Genomic DNA, 20501 nt, shown 5'->3' with positions numbered 1-20501 from the left:
TATAATTTTGCATCCACTCGTTTAGAACATGCTGAAAGAGGGAATAATTCCAGAAGAGGGAAGAACTCCATCTTGGTGACCTCATAATGCAACTTAGTTCTGTGGAGGCCTGCAACAATAATGATTCTCTAGTGACAGACTTAGAAATAAGAAAACAAATCTTATGTCTATGGGGACAGCATAGCATACATGGTCTTTTTCAAAGGTTCGTGCAAAGTGGCCAAGCCGCGATGGAGTGTTTGAGGGGGGTCCTCAAGCGGTAAGGAAATAAATTGTCAAATTGATATTATTGAGATGCATAGGCTTACTACATAATGTTGTCATTGGTAAGTTTAGCCTAAATATCTAACCTTTTTGACAGGGCTCCCAGATTCCCAAGGCGAAGCCCACGAAGCAAGACCAAACCTTTCCGTGATCCTCGTCTCGGTGGGCTTGTGCGTAGTTTGGGCGGGTTTTTGTTTGGCCTATTCCTTGCCTCTGTGTACGGAATGACTGCACTGTTCATACAGAACCAAGGACTGTGGTATTGCGTGTATACCACGATCGCCATAGCTTTCCTCTCAGCATTTGGTATGGGCCTCTCCATCCGTGTGCGAGCGAATGTTATGCTAATGATGCCAATGCTGTGTTCAAGTGAGTAGCCTACATATGAAGATTGTTTTAACCATACCACAAAACAAATGGTATATGTGCTGTGCGTTGAAATGTACCCAGTCAAATCAACACTGGCAATATTTAGACAGGTAGCCCAATTATGATATTTTTTCCCCCCACTAATTGGTATTTTTAACAATCAGATTAGCTCTGAAAAAGATCTGCTGTGATTTATGTAAACACCAATTAGTGTGAAAAAATATCAGAATTGTGCATCCTTTCAAACAGAGAGACTGAAACGGGATTGCTGCAAACTGGATATAATGTTTCCCAGGCTGGTGTAGGCACTTACAGTAGAAGGGAAAGACCGCCATTTTCTACGAAACAGGTGGAGGTGCGTCCTCGTCATAGCCTACCTGCAAACAAATGATTCATTCAAACGGACCAATAAGCTCACAGTTTCAAAATCACATGGTTACCGTGGTGTTATGATACTGATGACTCGTCTTCCACAGATTGTTTGTTTACATTTCTTCCATTCTGGCTTGATGGGGGGGTAGTGTCGGGGACAACAATTGTTGACAACTAGCATTGTAGCTAAGCCTAACCCTTACCATTTTCCTAACCTGTTACATTAATTCACCTAACCTGCCACGTTAGTTATCATAACCTACTATGTAAACCATATGTGTATTGGTATTACCACACATGGAATGGTCCACCAGAATACCCCACAGAAGAAGAACATAATAGAGGCACAGGCACCTCCAACCTGTTTACATTTTTCCCACTTTGAAAAGAAACATTTACTAAAAATATAGCATTATGTAGGCTATCTTTCAGAGAGGAGTCGTGAGCAGCTGGCGACATTTCCTAGTAGCTCACCCACTAGCACAATCTCTTTAGGACAGTCAGTTCGGAGATGCCAGAAGGGCTGGTCCATATTCTTTCTAATTGGCCTATCTAACTTTTTTTGTGCAAAATTATCATGATCTGGCTTATAATGAGAGTCTCAACTGAAAAAATGGGCCGTTGTGGGAGCCTTGAGGGAAACAAATGGGCTAGTGTGTTAGAAATGCCAGCACCGATTTCTGCCCCTGAGTTGACAAAAGCAGTGCAGAGGTGGAAGATGTGTAGGTAACTGCTGTTTAACTTGACAGGAAAATAAACTCACGTTTTTAATCCCGGTGCTGAGCTAGTGTGTAGCAGCTAATTGCTGTAGGCTATGTCATGTGTTTGTTCTAGAATGTTATGTATGTCCCTTATCGATGGGTGAATAAAGCTAAATCAGCCAAGGTGATAATGGCTGGAGTCATTTTTGCTTGTTTTTGCTTAGCCAAAGAACCCGACTATACGTTCATTCAGGGGTTAAAGTTTTCCATTAGTGTGACGGATTTCCATCATATGGATTCTAAGGTCATTTTTGAGATCAGTGTAGATCCTCAATAACTTGAATATGGATTCATATGGATCATTTCAAATGAAGGTATTTGAATAAATTAGGGCAGATACAAATTAACAGTTGAAACAGTTATTCAATGCATTGCATAGTAGTTAAGCCAATTTTCTATGCTATTTGTGATCCAGTTTGCTGATTTCCCATGGTCAGCCATCATAATTGGTTCTTGGCCCCCCCTTGGCCACCCCAGAAAAAAATCTGAGAAACGCCCCTGGGTGGAAGGAATGACCTACAACGCATTACTCAGTAGACCAACTTGTTCTGGGTACCATTAACGCACCTTTTAATGAATTTCCTCACAGTGAAGGGCAAGAACTTCCTCCTGTTCCTCATCTTCTCCATGTTGGTCCAGGGCCCCATGACCAACACCCTGGAAAACTTTGACCGTGCAGCGGACAGCGTGGTGTGTGGGGCCGAACTTGCCATGAACCAGACCCAGCAGCTGATGGAGCGAGCGGCTACACCTCTTCTCTGTGAGTCCAGCTGTTCCATAAAATCACACCACACAGCTGTAATTACACCCATTATACATAGTGTCTCAAATAGTTCACACTAGCTTTGTTTTCTCCATGGTCACTGAACTGGAAGGACATTGCAGGTGAAGACAATATGGTGGATGACTTCTTTTACAATACAATTTCTACACAACCTGTCTGAGTGCTCTGCAATGTCACACACCCTTATAAGCTCCTAATGTCCACTTGTTGCAGCTGTGCTGGGCAAGATAAAAGTGATCACCAAAAATGTCCACTCCGTGGCCGGGAGGGTACAGAACTTAATCAAGGCCCTGACTGAGTCTGTCCGCCATGTAGGTATGTCTGTGGGCCATGCTTATACGAGCACTGTCATTACTTGAAGACATTGTTAGGACAGTTACTGTATCTAACAATTTAACTCTCCAAATGAAGCCTTCCATTGATTTCTGTGCCCTCTACCTCCTGTTACAGCTCGTTCCCTGAGAAACGTGTTACACTTCCTGGTTGGCATTGACGAGGTGTGTAATGACAAACTGGGCACCCCCTATAAGAAGTGTAACAAGCTGTTTGATGATGCCCGTGATGACTGCATGGAGCTCCTGTCTGTGTTCAACTTCCTTTGTCACATTGTGGATGGGTTTCGCCCCCTCTGTGGTCTCGCTCGAGGTTGGTTGACATGTTGTTCCATCATACAGTAGAATCACTATCCTCACTCACCCTTACTTCCATCAGCTGTCAGTAGTAGAGGAAGGGTAGCTGTTTGTCATAGTGTCAGAGGGATAAATTATTGTCCACAAAGAAGCAGGATCAAATCGCAAGAGTAGGAACCTGAGAGGCTTTAGCACATATACAGCTGTATCAATAGAGCAAAGGAAATGTGAAAATGACATCAATCACTGTGGAAGGTGTCTGTTGTTTAAAAATAAGAAAATCTATGGTAGTGTTATAATTAGGTTGTCATATATGTCTTGTCATTGTCTCAGTCTTAGCTCAATGTTTCTCTTAAAGAGCCATTTTGATGAACAACTTTGTTAGGGCCTTGCCTCCTAACCATTACATATTTTATCTGAGATGTTTGTTCTCTGTTTTTAAGTCATTCCCAGCTAGCAAATTTGGTTCCTTAGCAGTTTTGAGAAAGTACGTTTTTGGTTTCCCATTGGTTGTGGGAACATAGCCATAAGTTTCCTTAGCGTTAAGGCTTTTCTAAAAGTTTTCTAAAAGTTTTCTAAAAATTTCACCTGTTCTGGGAACATACATTTTCAGGTTGCAGGGAGGTTCTGAGAAAGTTTTCCTATTGTTTCCTGAAAGTTTTCCTGGGAGGTTTTATTAACGAATGGAAATGATAGGTTATTTTAAGGTAATTAAATAACATTCGGAGAATGTTTCAATAAGACTTTTAATAACACTGCTAGCTTAGGTTTACTGTTTTGAACTCCATGCATAGATAGGACACATGGAAATTAATTTGCTTATGCATTAATCATGTAAGCACATTTGATTTTTATTGTGGCATGGTGTCAGTGAGATTCAAACCTATGATCTTCTGCTCTCTATTCATGGAATTAGTCCACTGCGTCACGAGGATGGAACTAGCATGCCAGGTTTTTTAACTAATGCAAAGCTGTTAATTTCTGTCAATTCAAACAGACCCTATTTTAAAGGAAACAAGCACTCATTAAGATCAGGTGTGGCCAACACACCTGAAAACACTGAACAAGATAGAGGATAGAGAGAGTTTTGTTGTTGCTGAGAATGGAATGTTTATGTTCTTTAAACGTTAATGTTTTCTTGTAGTTTTTATGGAAAGTTTTCTTAATGTCCTGAGAATGTTCTTAATGTTTAAATAGAACCATGAGGAAACCTGCAAAAAACATTATGCTGAAGTACTGGAATTGCCAAAGAAGAACTTTGTTTCCTAACATTCTCTGAACATTCTGAGAAAATTATTTTAAATAGAACCATGAGGAAACCTGCAGAAAACATTATGCTGAAGTTCTTGAATTCACATAGAGGAACGTTGTTTCTTAATGTTCTCTGAACATTCGGAGAACATGACTTTAAATAGAACCATGAGGAAACCTGTAGAAAACCGTATGCTAAAATTACCACAGAAGAACATTGTTTCTTAACGTTCTCTGAACAATTTGAGAAAATTACTTTAAGTAGAACCATGAAGAAACCTATAGGAAATGTTATGGGAAGGTTGTATGCAAAATAACCATAGGATAACCACGCTCTCACCAAGCTCTAAGCAATATATTAAGGTTCTCAGAACATTATGTGCTAGCTGGGTTGTCAGTGGTTTAAAATCTTTTGAAACTCAGTTAAAATGTTCCCTTTTTTCGCACCCAAGCCTGTTTTTTTGTTTTTTTTTTCGGTGAAAAAGTGCTGACTATAAATATGTTAGCGCATGGAAAAATAGATCACCCATTGTTGTGAGGTTGACATCAGTGTAGAGGTGCAGCACAGCCCTCCTCTCTAGCAGCTCTGCGGTGCGCTGTGTTATTCTTTAGCCTAGGAGGGCAGGGTAACTTAGGGGCCAAGGCCTTGTTAAAACCCTCCAGCCCCACGCCGCTCTCAGGTTTCCTCTCACATTTCCCAGGAGGAGCGCAGCCGTGAGTCACCCTTCGTCCCTCTGCCTCTCCCTCCATCCATCTGCCTCCCCCCTCCGTCCTTCTGCCTCCCCCCTCCATCCATCTGCCTCCCATGTTTTCTTTTCACATGAATTATTGTTTCATATCCACCGCTGCTCTCGGGCCAGCCAGGAGCCAGCCGGGCACTGGTGACTTTTTAATCCAAACATGACCCGAGGGCCAGAGACAGGAGGAAGAGAAAGAAAAGAAACAACACACTTCCTGGCCCTTGGGAGATCTAGAATGCTGCTCTCAGCATAAAGTGAATGGTGGCATTTCACTTTCTAAACTATGGGTCATAAATCCTATATAGTGCTGTCTTATAAACCTGACATGACACTTGGGTTTACTTTTAATGACCGTTCACAATGGTTTTATGAGACAATGAATAGAGCCTGTGATGCAGAGATGCATTTGTCACGTAAATTAGCTAGAGGTTATGTCATTGTAGGTATGAGGACAGTAATTCTCAATACATTCCTCTCATTTCAGTTGGTCAGCTGTTTTGCATCATCCCTTCTTACATTGTTGGCCACATGAAGACAAAGATTGCTGCCCGTAAGTAAAGTGCAGAGGTACAAAAACCTTGCCCTCATAATAGTTTCAACTACTTCTCTATTCAAAGGTAGAACATTCTTTAATACCATCATTCTACTGTAACTCCTTTTTGATGGCCATTCTAAACAGTCGCAAATGCACAGTGGCACATTGTGGTGCATGTCTCTTTGCTCTCTTCTAGCAACCATAGCAGCTTTCGAGAAGATGAAGAAGGAGTTTGAGTTCAACATATCGGCCTCTATGCACTTTGACATGAATGTGAACAGCAGTCAGTCGCTGCAGCAGGTGTCACAGGATATGATGGAGGAAGTGTCGGTGGAGCTGGGACGTTTCCAGGAAGTGATGGGGCTAGTAGCCTACATAGGCCTCTTCCTTCTGCTGCTAATGTACCTACAGTGAGTCTATATTCATTCACATGGGTCATGCAAACAAAGTTTGACAAGGAGCGGTATACTCTATACCAGGGTTTCCCCCCTCTGGTCCTGGGGCCCCCTCAGCTGTATAGTGCAATAAACAAAACTTGCACCCGGGGGGACCCCAGGACCGATTTTGGGAAACCCTGCTCTATACTGTGTGTGTGTGTGTTTTAAAGGTCTGTCCTGTACAAACACAAGTACCTGCACCAGGATGACTTTGACAACACTTACATCACAGAGCAGTTTGAGGAGCTCGACCAGAGATTGGCTAGTGAGGGAAAAACCCCTGTCCTACCGCTCAGCCAGAGAGAGGCCCGCACCTATATCAGACCATGTGAGTGGAGCAGGAAGAGAGGGAATGCACAGGAAAGAGGAGAAGATAAGATAAATGGATTGTAGGGAGGAAGCAGTGTGGGTGTTGAGAGAAAAGGTATGAAGCGAAAGGATATAGAGAAGTTAGAAAATGAGAGAGAACAACAACAACATAAATGTCTAGAAAGGTGAAAGAGAAAGTCAGTGTAACATTGATGTCATGGCAGTGAAAACACCCACCTAACCTCCCCTTTCCCATTTCTGTCCTCTAGTCTCAGTGTACCTGACGGCCAGGGAGCGGCAGACGGCTGCCCTCAGCGCAGTGTCCATTCTCAGGCACATAGCCATGGGATGCCTGGTGGTGGCGCTGGACCTGGTGGTCTTCTGGATGTTTGACCTGGTGCACCACCAAGCCCAGGGGGACATCGTAGCCAGAGGTGAGACAGTCTGGCTCCAGGGAAATAAATAGATGATGTTCAGTTCAACGTTATTTACTGTAATAAATACATTGGAAATCTTACTAGCCACCCCACCCATCAGTGTACTCACAGGTGCATGGTTAAAAACAGAAATAGACGAGAGGTATAATGTCTGTAACGATCGTCTATTTCCTCCTCCTCGGAGGAGGAGAAGGAGTAAGGGTCGGACCAAAATGCAGCGTTATATGCAGACATGATGAATATTTATTAAGGAAAAGACGAAACACGAAAACTCCTTAACAAACTACAAAACAAATAAACGACGTAGACTGACCTAAAACATGATAACTTACAAATACACGAAGAACGCATGAACAGGTACAGACTACATACACGAACGAAAACGAAACAGTCCCGTGTGGTGCGACATACACAGACACGGAAGACAATCACCCACAAACAAACAGTGAGAACAGCCTACCTTAATATGGTTCTCAATCAGAGGAAACGTCAAACACCTGCCTCTAATTGAGAACCATATCAGGCAACACATTAAATCCAACATAGAAACACAATACATAGAATGCCCACCCCAACTCACGCCCTGACCAACTAAACACATACAAAAACAAGAGAAAACAGGTCAGGAACGTGACAATGTCTGCATTCGTTATTGCTTCCAAAAATGATGTTTACCTGAATGAAACCAGAAACACTGCAAACAAACCAAGTCTTAAGCTATTTTATTTGTACACATTTTGTTTGGACTGATATTTTGGACTTAGTTTTTTTAGACATAATGAACAGTTTATTTTATGAGAGAAAGTGGTTGTTTGGTGTGATGAGTAACCTTGCCTGAAACCTGAGACTTGTCCTGAACATCACTTTACTCCATTCTATTTAGTACAATCAAGGAATTAAACTGGACATCAGTTTCCAATGAAATACTATAGTACAGATTATTCTAATGAAATTGTATATCAAACCATATTTGGAACGAACAACATCATCCAAGACATTGTTCTCTCTTTGTGCTCTCTCTAGCACCCATCGTAGTGGCGGTGGAAGTAAATGGCACAGGCTATGCCTCGGACATCTTCAAGGACATAGTGGCTGCCTTCGCCATTCTACAGAAGGGCAACATCACTGTTCTCAGCAAGAAGTGTCTGATGGAGCCTTCAGAGCCAGACCACTCAGGATATATGCTCATAGGTAACACCTAGACTAGTATTATTTAGTATTTACTAGGATCCCCAGCTGCTACCAAAGCACTTGACCATATGACTGGGCAGTAGTCCAGGTGTGATAAAACTAGGGCCTGTAGGACTTGTTTTGTTGATAATGATGTCCGAAATCAGAGCAGCGCTTTATCCGACATCTCCCCATCTAAGTTACCGTTGCATCAATATGTTTTGACCATTTCAGTTTACAATCTAGGGTTAGACCAAGCAGTTTAGTCTCCTCAACTTGCTCAATTGTTCATTAAAAGATTTAGATTAGGTTTAGGGTTTAGCGCAGGGGTTCCCAAACCTGAAAATGCTGGTGACCCCAACCCATGTGAAAAAATGTATACAATTTACAGCCAATGTTTACTTTTTGTGGGGGGGGGGGGGCTAAGGCAGTGAAATGAAAAACATTCTAACAGTTTTTCTGATTGTCTTCTCAACTCACCATCACATACTTTTAATGTAGAGCAGTCAGTTGCAAATTAGTCTGACATAATGTCCCGTTTCTCACCACCACTAATGAGATGGGTGTGCTTGATTCATGTTGCATCGGAGCTTCTCAAAGTCAGGGGGCGTGGTCGACCTGGATCGATATTTGGTTTTAATGCAGAAGAGAGCACTGAATCCAGCTTCACACAGATATAAACTGGCGAAGGGTAGCCTACCATGAGTTTTATGGTGCTTTCAAGACAACTGGGAACTCTGAAAAATACAAGTTAAAATCATGACGACAGTGATCTTCAGGACAGAAAGTCAGAGGTCTAGAAAGAGGCCTGAGTTCCTTAGTTGGAATTCTGAGTTGGATGACCGTTCAAAACTATTTTTCCCAGTCTGAGCTAATTTCTTTCCGAGTTCCCAGTTGCCTTGAGCGCACGGAAGTCAGAGATTTCTGAGTTCCCAGTTGTTTTGAACGCGGCATTAATGCTCAGAGGGAGACAGCAGGGTATTGCCTTTGAGTCAAGAACCAAAACTCCTCCGTAGTGACCCGTGAATGCATTGTCTGCAGTATTTGGTCACATGACAGCTATGTCAGCTGTTCAATTTCACTTACCGGCATGTCAACTGAGCCAGGATCACATTCAAATGCATTGGGAAGTAGGTCCGTCCCAAAGTGCTCATCCAAGCGTTGGAGGTGAGTAGTTATCACTTGTGTGGGACACTTACTGATGATGCCGTTTTCTGTTATTTTCTTTTCATTACACAGAAAGTCAACCAAGTCTGTTTTTTTTTGTTTTTATATCCATTGTGAATGACAACAGTTCCTCTCTCAATGCACATTTTTTCCCCCAACACCCCTTGATAACCACCAAGCCTCGATGTGAAACATTGCCATGCTCTGATCACATATCTCCACATAGTTTTGCTAACAGGCGTGGGCTCAGTGGATGTGGTTTGATGTAGTTAACCATTTATGTTACCTGCTGCAGTATATCTCGAGTTCTATGCTCAGCTCTTTTGCCACCAGTTGCTCTCGGTGTATCATACAATGCGTCCATATTGCAGAGGGAGACACATTCACAACTAGAGTGCAGAGGCCTGCCCGCTGTCCCGTGATAGATGGAGCTATATCTGTGTAAAAGTCCACCATTCGATCCCATATGGAATCTGTTCGTCATCAATATAGCCACGCAGCACACTCAACATCCCATATGTCGTTTCATACTTGGGAATCGTGAGACAGAACAATATGTCCTTGTAAATAGCATCCCCCTACATGTATAGCAAACAAAAGTCAATGCATAGGCATCTCGGCCCTAACAGCTGACATCCATTTGGAGAGGATAAGCTTGGAAGTTTTTGAGTCATTCAGTCAGTTTCCTCTTGATTGCTAGCAATAGCATACATTCTTTGTTTAACAGTGTTATCTGACAAAGGTATTGAAGTGAGTTTCTGTGCCTCTGCCTCCCAACACATTGTTTTCACCATATCAATTGCAGCCGGTAATATCAAAGTTTCTCCTAGCCATTCACCATGGGAATGAGTCAAGTGCACCGGTCAAGTGCGGCCTTTTCCCATGATCTAAGAGCGCTCTCTGGTTTCATTTTATATTTTATATTTGAATAATTTATATATAAAGGTATATATTTAGATTTTGAGGGGATTTTGGAAATTATCCCGCAACCCCATTTTCATATCAGACGACCCCTAGTTTGGGAACCACTGTTTTGGCAAATTATTTGTTCCAAGTACAATGCTTTTAGGTTTTGATATATTTAGGACTAGCTTATTACTAGCCACCAATTCTAAAACTGACTTCAGATCTTTATAAGTTGCAGTGATTTCACTTGCCCTGGTAGTTGACGTGTATAATGTTGAGTCAACAGTGTACATGGATGCACTGACTTTATTAAGGCTAGTGGTAGGTCATTAGTAAAAATATAAAAAGTAAGGGGCCAACACAGCTACCTTGGGGTATGCCTAAATCTACTTGGTATTCAACCAGGCCTGCTGTTTTCAACTCTCTAGAGACAGCAGGAGAGTTAGAGATACTCTGAATGATCGGCCATGAAAAGCCAACTGACATTTACTACTGAGGTGCTGACCTGTTGCACCCTCGACAACCACTGTGATTATTATTATTTGACCCTGCTGGTCATCTATGAACATTTGAACATCTTGGCCTTGTTCTGTTATAATCTCCACCCGGCACAGCCAGAAGAGGACTGGACACCCCTCATAGCCTGGTTCCTCTCTTGGTTTCTTCCTAGGTTCTGGCCTTTCTAAGGAGGTTTTCCTAGCCACCGTGCTTCTACACCTGCATTGCTTGTTGTTTGGGGTTTTAGGCTGGGTTTCTGTACAGCACTTTGTGACATCAGCTGATGTAAGAAGGGCTTTATAAATGCATTTTATTGATTGATTGGTTTAAGTTAGAGAAGCATCCATTAAAGAACACCCTCTGCATTCTGTTAGGTATGTAACTGTCAATCCACAATATGGCAGAGGATGTAAACCCATAAAACATATGTTTTTGCAGCAGACTATGATCGATAATGTCTAAAGCTGCACTGAAGTCTAACAAAACAGCTCCCACAATCTTCTTATTATCAATTTCTTTCAGCCAATCATCAGCCATTTGTGTCAGTGCCGTACATGTTGAGTGCCCTTCCCTATAAGCGTGCTGAAAGTCAGTTGTTAATTTGTTTACTGTGAAAAAGCATTGTATCTGGTCAAACACTATTTTTTTCCAAAGGTTTACTAAGGGTCAGTAGCAGGATTGGTTGGCTGTTTGAATCAGTAAAGGGTGCTTTGCTATTCTTAGGTAGTGGAATGAATTTTGCTTCCCTCCAGGCCTGAGGGCACACTTTCCTGTAGGCTTAGATTGAAGAGATGGCAAGTAGGAGTGGCAATATAGTCAACTACCATTTTACAGAGTTACAGTTCATATAAGTAAATCAGTCAATTGAAATAAATTTATTAGGCCCTAATCTATGGATTTCACATGACTGGGCAGGGGTGCAGCCATGGGTGGGCCTGGGAGGGCATAGGCCCACCTACTTCGGAGCCAGGCCCACCCAATGGGGATCCAGGCCCAGCCAATCAAAATGAGTTTTTCCCCACAAAAGGGCTATATTATAGGCAGAAATACTCCTCAGTATCATCAGCTCTCCGGGTGACTGATCTCAGAAAATCCCGCAGGTGAAGAAGCCGGATGTGGAGGTCGTGGACTGGCGTTGTTACACGTGGTTTGCGGTTGTGAGGCCGGTTGGATGTACTGCCAAATTCTCTAAAACGACGTTGGAGGCGGCTTATGGTAGAGAAATTAACATTCAATTATCTGGCAACAGCTCTGGGAAACATTCCAGCAGTCAGCATTTCAATTGTATGCTCCCTCAAAACTTGAGACATCTATGGCATTGTGTTGTGTGACAAAACTGCACATCTTAGAGTGGCCTTTTATTGTGCCCAGCACAAGATGCACCTGTGTAATGATCATGCTGTTTAATCAGCTTCTTGATATGCCACACCTGTCAGGTGGATGGATTATCTTGGCAAAGGAGAAATGCTCACTAACAGGGATTTAAACAAATGTGTGCATAAAATGTGAGAGAAATAATTTTTTTGTGCATATGGAAAATATCTGGGATCTTTTATTTCAGCTCATGAAACATGGCACAAACACTTTACATGTTGCGTTTATATTTTTGTTCAGTAAATATATTTTTGGGGGACTTTTAACCTTAAAATATCTGGTAGAACTTGCCCCTAACATTAACTGCCAAAATAATGGAAACGCTTGAGTAAATGGGGGATACAAAGTATATTGAAAGCAGATGCTTAAGCAATTAATGTTAAGCAATTAACATCCCATCATGCTTAGGGTCATGTATAAAATTATTTTGGCCATTATTTTTGCTACCATGGCTATGATCCCATAGGATGACAATGCTCCCATCCACAGGGTGATAGTGGTCACAAGATCTCAACCCAATTGAACCCTCATGGAAGTGATTCTGGAGCGGTGCCTGAGAACGCGTTTTCTATTATCAATAAAACACCAAATGATGGAATTTCTCGTGGAAGAATGGTGTCTCATCCCTCCGATAGAGCTCCAGACACAACAATCTATGCCAAGGTGCATTGAAGCTGTTCTGGCTCGTGGTGGCCCAACTCCCTATTAAGAGGCTTTATGTTGGTGTTTCCTTTATTTTGGCAGTTATCTATATCTAGCTCTTGGCCTAGGGATATGGATTAAATTCTACAGGGTCTCTGTAATCGACAATTGTTGTGAAAGGAAATATATATTTTTGCTAAGACACTGACACCCAGTGGCCAAAATAACCTGTTCGCTTTGCTTCCTCTCTTATCACAGGATTCCTCTATGGACTCTCCTTGTTCATTGTGTTCGCTGGAAGCTACGTCAAGCGGTTAAGGAGGCTTGTGTGTGCCAGGTACCACCCGAAACGAGAACGGGTACGTTATTACTCAGTCACACCTCTCTCCTTATCTGTCCAGTCCCAAACCCCCTCCTCTAGTCCTTACCACTTCTGTGTTTGCTGATCTGAGGGAACCAGGTAGGTGTAGTAATAGATGGATACCTTTCCAGTGGACTTAGCTGTTTCTTCCATCTATCCATTTTCTTTAGATCTGCAAACACTGGCGAGTTAGGGGCTGTCAGTTACATAAAAACTACACTGAAATAAAAAGATCCACAGATAGATTTGTTCACAATAGCCACTTCAGGTTGTGGTTTTTGGGCAGGCACAATAGAACTTGTTCTGCAGTAGTCTGCTGGTCTGGGAGTCTAAGAGGAATGTGAACCATGCATAGAATTGAAACAATGCCAAGACTTCAGGGGAACAGGCAGGTCAGCACTGCACTGCAATACAGATGTGCTTATCTTGATTTCAGGACAAAAGAACAGACAGAAATTGAATGCTGGTCTTATATAGTGGCGGTCTTTGTCATTGTTTGTATACTAGTAGTGGCACGGTTAGCATCACACTCAGCCATGATCTATTACAAACTGGTGTGACAGGGAAGGTGTTGCATCATTCTAATGCCAGTGTTCATACACTTTGCCAGCAGCTTCAGGTTTAGTGTCACTACATGTTATACTAGACTGTTGGATCAGATGGAATTGAAACCATGTACAGAATGTTGAGCATCGACACCAGGTCTGCGTAACGTAACTTAGTCTGTGTGCACACAACTCGATCTACAGGTAACTGCCAAAATAAAGGAAACACCAACATAAAGTGTCTTAATAGGGTGCGAGGCCACCACAAGCCACCAGAACAGCTTCAATGCACCTTGGCATAGATTCTACAAGTGTCTGGAACTCTATCTTTTGGAGGGATGCGACAACATTCTTCCATGAGAAATTCCATAATTTGGGGTTTTGTTAAAACTTCTTAGCGATAGGGTCTAGGTTCCTGAATTTCCGCCTGACGGGCGTGCCCAAAGTAAACTGCCTGTTACTCAGGTCCAGAAGCCAGGATATGCATATAATTGGTAGCATTGGATAGAAAACACTTTGAAGTTTCAAAAACTGTTAAAATAATATCCGAGACTATAACAGAATTGATATGGCAGGCGAAAATCCGAAGAAAAACCAACCAGATTTTTTTTTAGGTCCCAGGCTCTTACAATGGAAGCTATGGGTCCTATGTAATTCCGGCTCCCAGATTGCAATTCTTATGGCTTCCAGTAGATGTCAACAGTCTTTATTCAAGGTTTCAGGCTTGTTTTTTGAAAAACTAGCAAGAATTTGGAGTTTTGGTGAACAGCGCACCAGAACAATATCAGTCTTTCGGCACGTGAGGAAGAGGGCGCGCGCTTACTAATTTTACTTTCCTATTGAACATACTACTTAGGTGGAGGTCGCTAGCTACAATGGTATCGTCAACCTAGCACTAGCTTTTAGCTAGCTGTTCTGCAGTGCAATCTAGCTTGACTTGCTATAAAGTTATAGAGACAAGTTGAGGAAAAAGTAACAAAACATGTTTTATTATCAGCTGTAACAATATATTTATCCTGTCTTGAATGAAAATGTCACATTTTGTAATCTCACTAAATAAATGCAATCTCTGACGAGAGACAGGCTCTCCTCCATCTTGCATTGCAAACACTACACTTGTCCGTTCCATAGCGAGGCAAGACTCCGTGAAGATGACGCACGGTGTAATGAAATATGTCACGTTGTAAACAGGGCGCCGTAAACATGCGCTACTACAGAATCTCCGATAAGTGTTCAATTGGATTGAGAATTGAGATCTGGTGACTGAGACACACACACACACACACACACCCTTTAAACACCCTATACTGCTTTGAGACCTCTCTTTCAAAGTCACTGAGAACTCTTCTTCTAGCCATGGTAGCCAAAATAATGGGCAACTGGGCATTTTTATACATGACCCTAAGCGTGATGGGACGTTAATTGCTTAATTAATTCAGGAACCACACCTGTGTGGAAGCACCTGCTTTCAAAATACTTTGTATCCCTCATTTACTCAAGTGTTTCCTTTATTTTGGCAATTACCTGTATTTGTCTATTGTCAGCCGATGGGTATTTATTGTCTTGCCCTGGTGACAATCTAATTTCCTCTCTGAGATTGACAAGCATGATCAGGAAATTCTATAGATTATCAACTGGGCCAGGCTGCAGATGAATTCTATTTGTCCAGCACCTTTTCCAGATCCAGACACTTTTAACATAACATAGAGCAGGTAATGGTGTTTCTCGTTCCTCTGTGGGGCAGGAGCGGGTGCAGCTCCTCCACAGGAGGATCCAGAGCCAGCGTACGTCTCTAGGTAAAGCCCTGCTGAGGTCTGTAGCCAGGAGCAGGGCAGACAGAGAGGGGACCAGATTCCTCCAGACACTCACAACCTGGTAAAATGAATGTCAATTTCACCTAAATCTCCCATTCTTGAAGCCATTTTGCATTTTTCACCATATTAGTATTTTAACTAGTGCATTTTCTTTGCCCATGCAAATCAAGAGTAGTCCAGGACTGTAACACATGACACATATTTATAGTGGATGTGTGTACAGATAACTTTGACACATCACTAATGTTATTACAGCTAATGATGTGTTCTTTAATCTAGCCTCCCAGGTGGGTCCTACCTGGCTGAAATTCTGGGGGTGTCCTCTGTCTCTTGCATGGCCTGTGGAAGGGGAGGAGAGGGACAGAGCGACCCCAGCATGGTCACATGCATCACCCCTCAGTGTAAAGGTACAGCAGCCGAACTCAGAACTTTTAAGGTTGTCTTTGTTTGGGGATTTTTGTTTTTGTTTATAGGACCCCCTGAAAAGTAGATCTGTTTCCTTTAAGAACTCTACAAGCTCATAAATGTTACCTGCCTTTCATGTACCGCTTTTCTTTGAGTGTCATAAAATCTTTCATTTTTCCTTGTAAAATGAAATGGAGTTTGACCTTACTGTGTGTACAGTGAGGGAGTTGACCCTGTTAAACTGTTGACTCACCCTAGAAGGATAAGAAATCAGCTAACACCTTTGGTGAAGCACCACGAGGAGTGTTTCTCAAAACCCCTTTCAAAACTCTTTGAAACCGCTTAGGGATTACTTGTTGTTTCAGAATGTTAACCCAGATTTGCGAGCCATATCTTTGATATTATTTTGTGACATTGCCCCTGGTCTTGATGAGTTTTATGTTCCCCTTGGCAATCTGACTTTTCTGTTCCATTCAACTGCTCCACTGTGGTTTGTTGCACTCTAACCCATCTGCTGTTTTAACATTACACAGGGGTATACTGTAAGCAGTGCTTCCAGAGAATGGGCCAGGTGTGTGCAGTTTGCATGGGACCCCTGACCTTTCAGGAGGACTGTGAGGAAGAGCTGTGAGTCTTCCACAGGGGCACATTACTCATGATGACCACCTGTTAGACTGTTAAACCTGTTAGACTCTAGCTGACCACCTAACTATCATGTTACACTTTGTTTGGTTACACTTAAAATACAGTAAATTACTCACTTGCCCCAATTACATTTTGTCACTAGAAACCATTTGTCACATAGTAACTAAACATATAACTAATGTGGAATAAAAATGAATTAATGAACTAGAATGTGCCCCCTAGTCATACAGAATAGCAGTTGTGTGGTATAACCTGTATGTTCCAGAGACTCCAGTGATGATGAGCAGCTGGGCCTGTGGACCGCCACCCTAACTTCCCCCCACATCACCCACAGGGGCACCAGGAGACTGATGAAGAGGAGGATCTCCATGGCAACCCGGCGGCGGCCCTCAGAGAGCAGGGTGCAGCGTGGAGCCTACAGCAGTATAGGGCTGGTGGAAGGAGACAGTGGGGACAGTAGTGGTCATATCAGTCCCCCCAGTGACTCTGAACACAGGTAATGGAGATGTGACTCTTCATATTTATGATTATGATCACTACTGTCATTACCATCAGAATTAACATGATCTGACATTTAATTGAGCATTCATTATCTCTGCCTGTCATCCCCAGTGAGCCAGATATGACTTACCAAGACTACTCAGAACAGGACCACCCTGAGCCTGGTGACGATGACTATAACCACAACCCCAACCCAACATTGTCCCTCTCGGCCATCTGTGTGAGCGGGGGGCTGGAGACCCAAGGGTGCGAGAGTGACACTTCAGACAGTGACGCCTCGTTTCACTCTGTCACCTCTGGCCGGATTGACCACTCTCAGTATGGATCCCTGAGAACGGTCACAGTCCACAGCCTTGACCACAACTGCAACTTTCTCAGGGATGACCACCTTAACCAACCAGCTCCACTGACATTCAGAAGGAACTAATTGGGCTCAGCTCAGAACACTGCAGTCTGTGACAAAGAGGCTACAGATGCTAATAGGGATGAGCAAATTACTTTCTAAATGATTTCAATTTCATTTAGTATTAAAATAAAAAATGTCCATGTTATCAAAGCATTAGTCCATTTATTTTCCATATGTAAGTGCGATTAAAAATAGGGGAACTTCATAGTGAACTAGTAGATGCATTTGAAGTGTTCTCCAAATCTAGAATGTAAATGAGCTTTGGTTTTGGTTAAATTCCCACCATTTATGCTTTAGTGCCAGTGGAATGCACTGCATGAATCACCTGCACTCCAGCGCTTCATTTATAATCAAACTGATGATAACCTTAGATGCTATAGGGTCAATGACCTTAATTAAATAGTTTTTTTGAAGGATGAATAGTACAAGCTGATGTCATGGATTGTGGATTGACCATGTTAGGACCATTTTAAGAGAATAAATACATTATTTAAGATTTACATTTTATAATGTTAGTCAAAGACTGTTTTGTGATATTCATATTTGTATGTCTCTGTGGAAAGTTGGAAACAGATAAGGACACTATGACTTTGTAAATGGAGTTGTAAACGCCCACAAAGTTGGAATTAAAAAGTACAATAAATAAGTAAACTGAATAACAACACACACGTCTCATGTTTCCACCCTCAGTTCGTTATACAGGCCCAGTGTTAAATGTCGGTGTTTCTCCTCCCCATTCCTTGTCTGATGCGGGGGTGGAATCCAGTTTTTTTGTGGGAGGATACGAGATTCCAGCCAGGATGGCAATGGAACGCTGACAAGAAAAGTTTAGTCCGTTTCCTCTTGACTGGACAGACCAAAACGGACTCAATGGCGACGAAGGTATGATATATCACCTTGTAAGAGTTATTTTCTTGCCATTAATAATATTTAAGTAATTAATTATCTGTTTATTATTTTGATATCCATAATTTGTGATTCAAACGCACAGGAGACTGTCATCAAGTTATAAACTAGGGCGCCGGCTCTCACCTATAGGACTTTTTGTGTTATATTCTCCTGACATCAGCGCATGATGTACGATAAAGTACTAACATGTTAGAGCGCAACAAATCGAAACCAATTTTGGGATTTAACCAGAGTATATCATTAGCCTACATTATGCTCACTGGCCTTGTGGATTTCATTTGTACACGGAATGCGCAATCTGGGTGCCCGTTATTTTGGAGCAGTTGAATGCCCTGTGCCTCGACTGTCGGCGCAGAGTAATAGAAAGCACGGGGAATCAATCAGGTTCACGCATCCCTTCCCACGGAAACGTTGGAATGGAATCCATTGCATGCACAGTTTCGATACGCTTTTTTGTTAAGGAGGAACGTCTATCATTTTGTTTGGCTATTTGAATAATATCTGAATTTCTTGCATTGAAAATTGGTTTCCAGCCACCATTGATAGTAAAAGTAGAAGCCTCACACATAGAATAGGTGCAGTACAGTGGGATTTAATGAGCCCAAAGTTCAGCGCATGGATATGCAATGTATGGCAAAAGGCTACCCGAGATGAAAAGGAGTAACGTTCTGCAGCTTTGGCCAACACCCAGAAAGTAAATCTGTGAGAGCTGCCATTGCAGACTGACGGGGTTCCACAAACCTTGAGTGAGATTGTTAAATTAGAGAATGAATGAATCAGTCAGTCAATCATTAGTTTAATAAAATGCTGCTGAAATACACACTAAGTGTACAAAACATTAGGAGCAACCCTTTTGCCCTCAGAACTGCCTCAATTCATCGGGGCATGGGCTATACACTGTCGAAAGCGTTCCACAGGGATGCTGGCCCATACTGACTCCAATTCTTCCCACAGTTGTGTCACAGTTATGTCAAGTTTGCTGGATGTCCTTTTGTTTGGTGGATCATTCTTGATGCACACGGGAAACTGTTGAGTGTGAAAAACCTAGCAGCATTGTAGTTATTGGCACACTCAAACCTGTACGCCTGGCACCTACTACATACCCTGTTCAAAGGCACTTAAATATTTTGAATTGCCTGTTCACCCTCTAAATGGCACACATACACAATCAATGTCTCAAGGCTTTAAAATCCTTGTTTAACCTGTCTCCTCCCCTTCATATACACTAATTAAAGTAGATTTAAAACCTCTACAGGATAGGTGTGTGTCGTCGTCGTCGTCGTCGTCGTCCCCCCGACGGTTGAGCTAACGTGTGCTAATGTGATTAGCATGAGGTTGTAAGTAACAAGAACATTTCCCAGGACATAGACATATCAGATATGGGCAGAAAGGTTAAATTCTTGTTAATCTAACTGTGCTGTCCAATTTACATTAGCTATTACAGTGAAATAATACCATGCTATTGTTTGAGGAGGGTGCACACCTATGTATTAATAAACCAATTAGGCACATTTGGGCATACTTGATACTACATTTTTTACATAAATTAAATTGTTCATTGGATCAGTCTAAAACTTTGCAAATACACTGCTGCCATCTAGTGGCCAAAATCTAAATTGCGCCTAAACTGGAATAATACATTGTGGCTTTTCTCTTGCATTTCAAAGACAATAAAATGTAATTTAAAAATAACATATTTTTTTGTATTATCTTTGACCAGATCTAATGTGTTATATTCTCCTACATTAATTTCACATTTCCACAAACGTCAAAATGTTTTCTTTCAAATGGTATCAAGAATATGCATATCCTTGCTTCAGGTCCTGCGCTACAGGGAGTTAGATTTGGGTATGTCATTTTAGGCGAAAATTGAAAAATGGGTCCGATCCTTAAGATGTTTTAACAGGTGACATCAATAACGGACCATAGCTGTCACCTGGCCAGTCTCATGGAAAGTGCACGTGTTCCTAATGTTTTGTACACTCAGTGTATATGTTAACAAGTTAAACACTTCAGAATCCTATACAATCCACCCTCAATTTAATTTTGGAATTGTAGCAATTCGTTCTGAATCTGAGATTCTGCAATTATTTTTTTCCCATGATGATGCAGATATTGTGGCAGGTAAATCAACATTTGCTGAAATGTCAAATAAATTAGGAAATGTCACAATCTGTCTGCTGTGTAATAGCGGTTTCATTAATTACAACTGGGGAATTCCATTAAAATGCTTCAAAAGTACATGTCAGTTTATCATAAGGGTGTGTCAA

At 41.9% G+C, this 20501-nt stretch overlaps 1 protein-coding gene across 1 annotated transcript; it reads left to right on the top strand.

Annotated features, from left to right (window-relative positions):
• The first annotated feature begins 230 nt into the window (after positions 1-230).
• Positions 231-17343, top strand: dcst2 (DC-STAMP domain containing 2). Its single transcript, XM_038977446.1, has 16 exons — positions 231-259; positions 362-633; positions 2356-2526; positions 2764-2865; positions 3001-3195; positions 5655-5720; positions 5902-6115; positions 6313-6470; positions 6721-6885; positions 7912-8079; positions 12904-13004; positions 15296-15426; positions 15645-15772; positions 16304-16397; positions 16681-16911; positions 17028-17343. The coding sequence occupies exons 1-16, from the start codon at positions 231-233 to the stop codon at positions 17341-17343; spliced, it is 2541 nt and encodes an 846-aa protein (XP_038833374.1).
• Positions 17344-20501: the final 3158 nt, after the last annotated feature.

Source organism: Salvelinus namaycush, chromosome 37, assembly GCF_016432855.1.
Source record: "Salvelinus namaycush isolate Seneca chromosome 37, SaNama_1.0, whole genome shotgun sequence".
Taxonomy (NCBI): Eukaryota; Metazoa; Chordata; class Actinopteri; order Salmoniformes; family Salmonidae; genus Salvelinus; species Salvelinus namaycush.
Note: the sequence above shows the minus strand (reverse complement) of the source record. Positions and strands in the feature narration are given on the sequence as shown.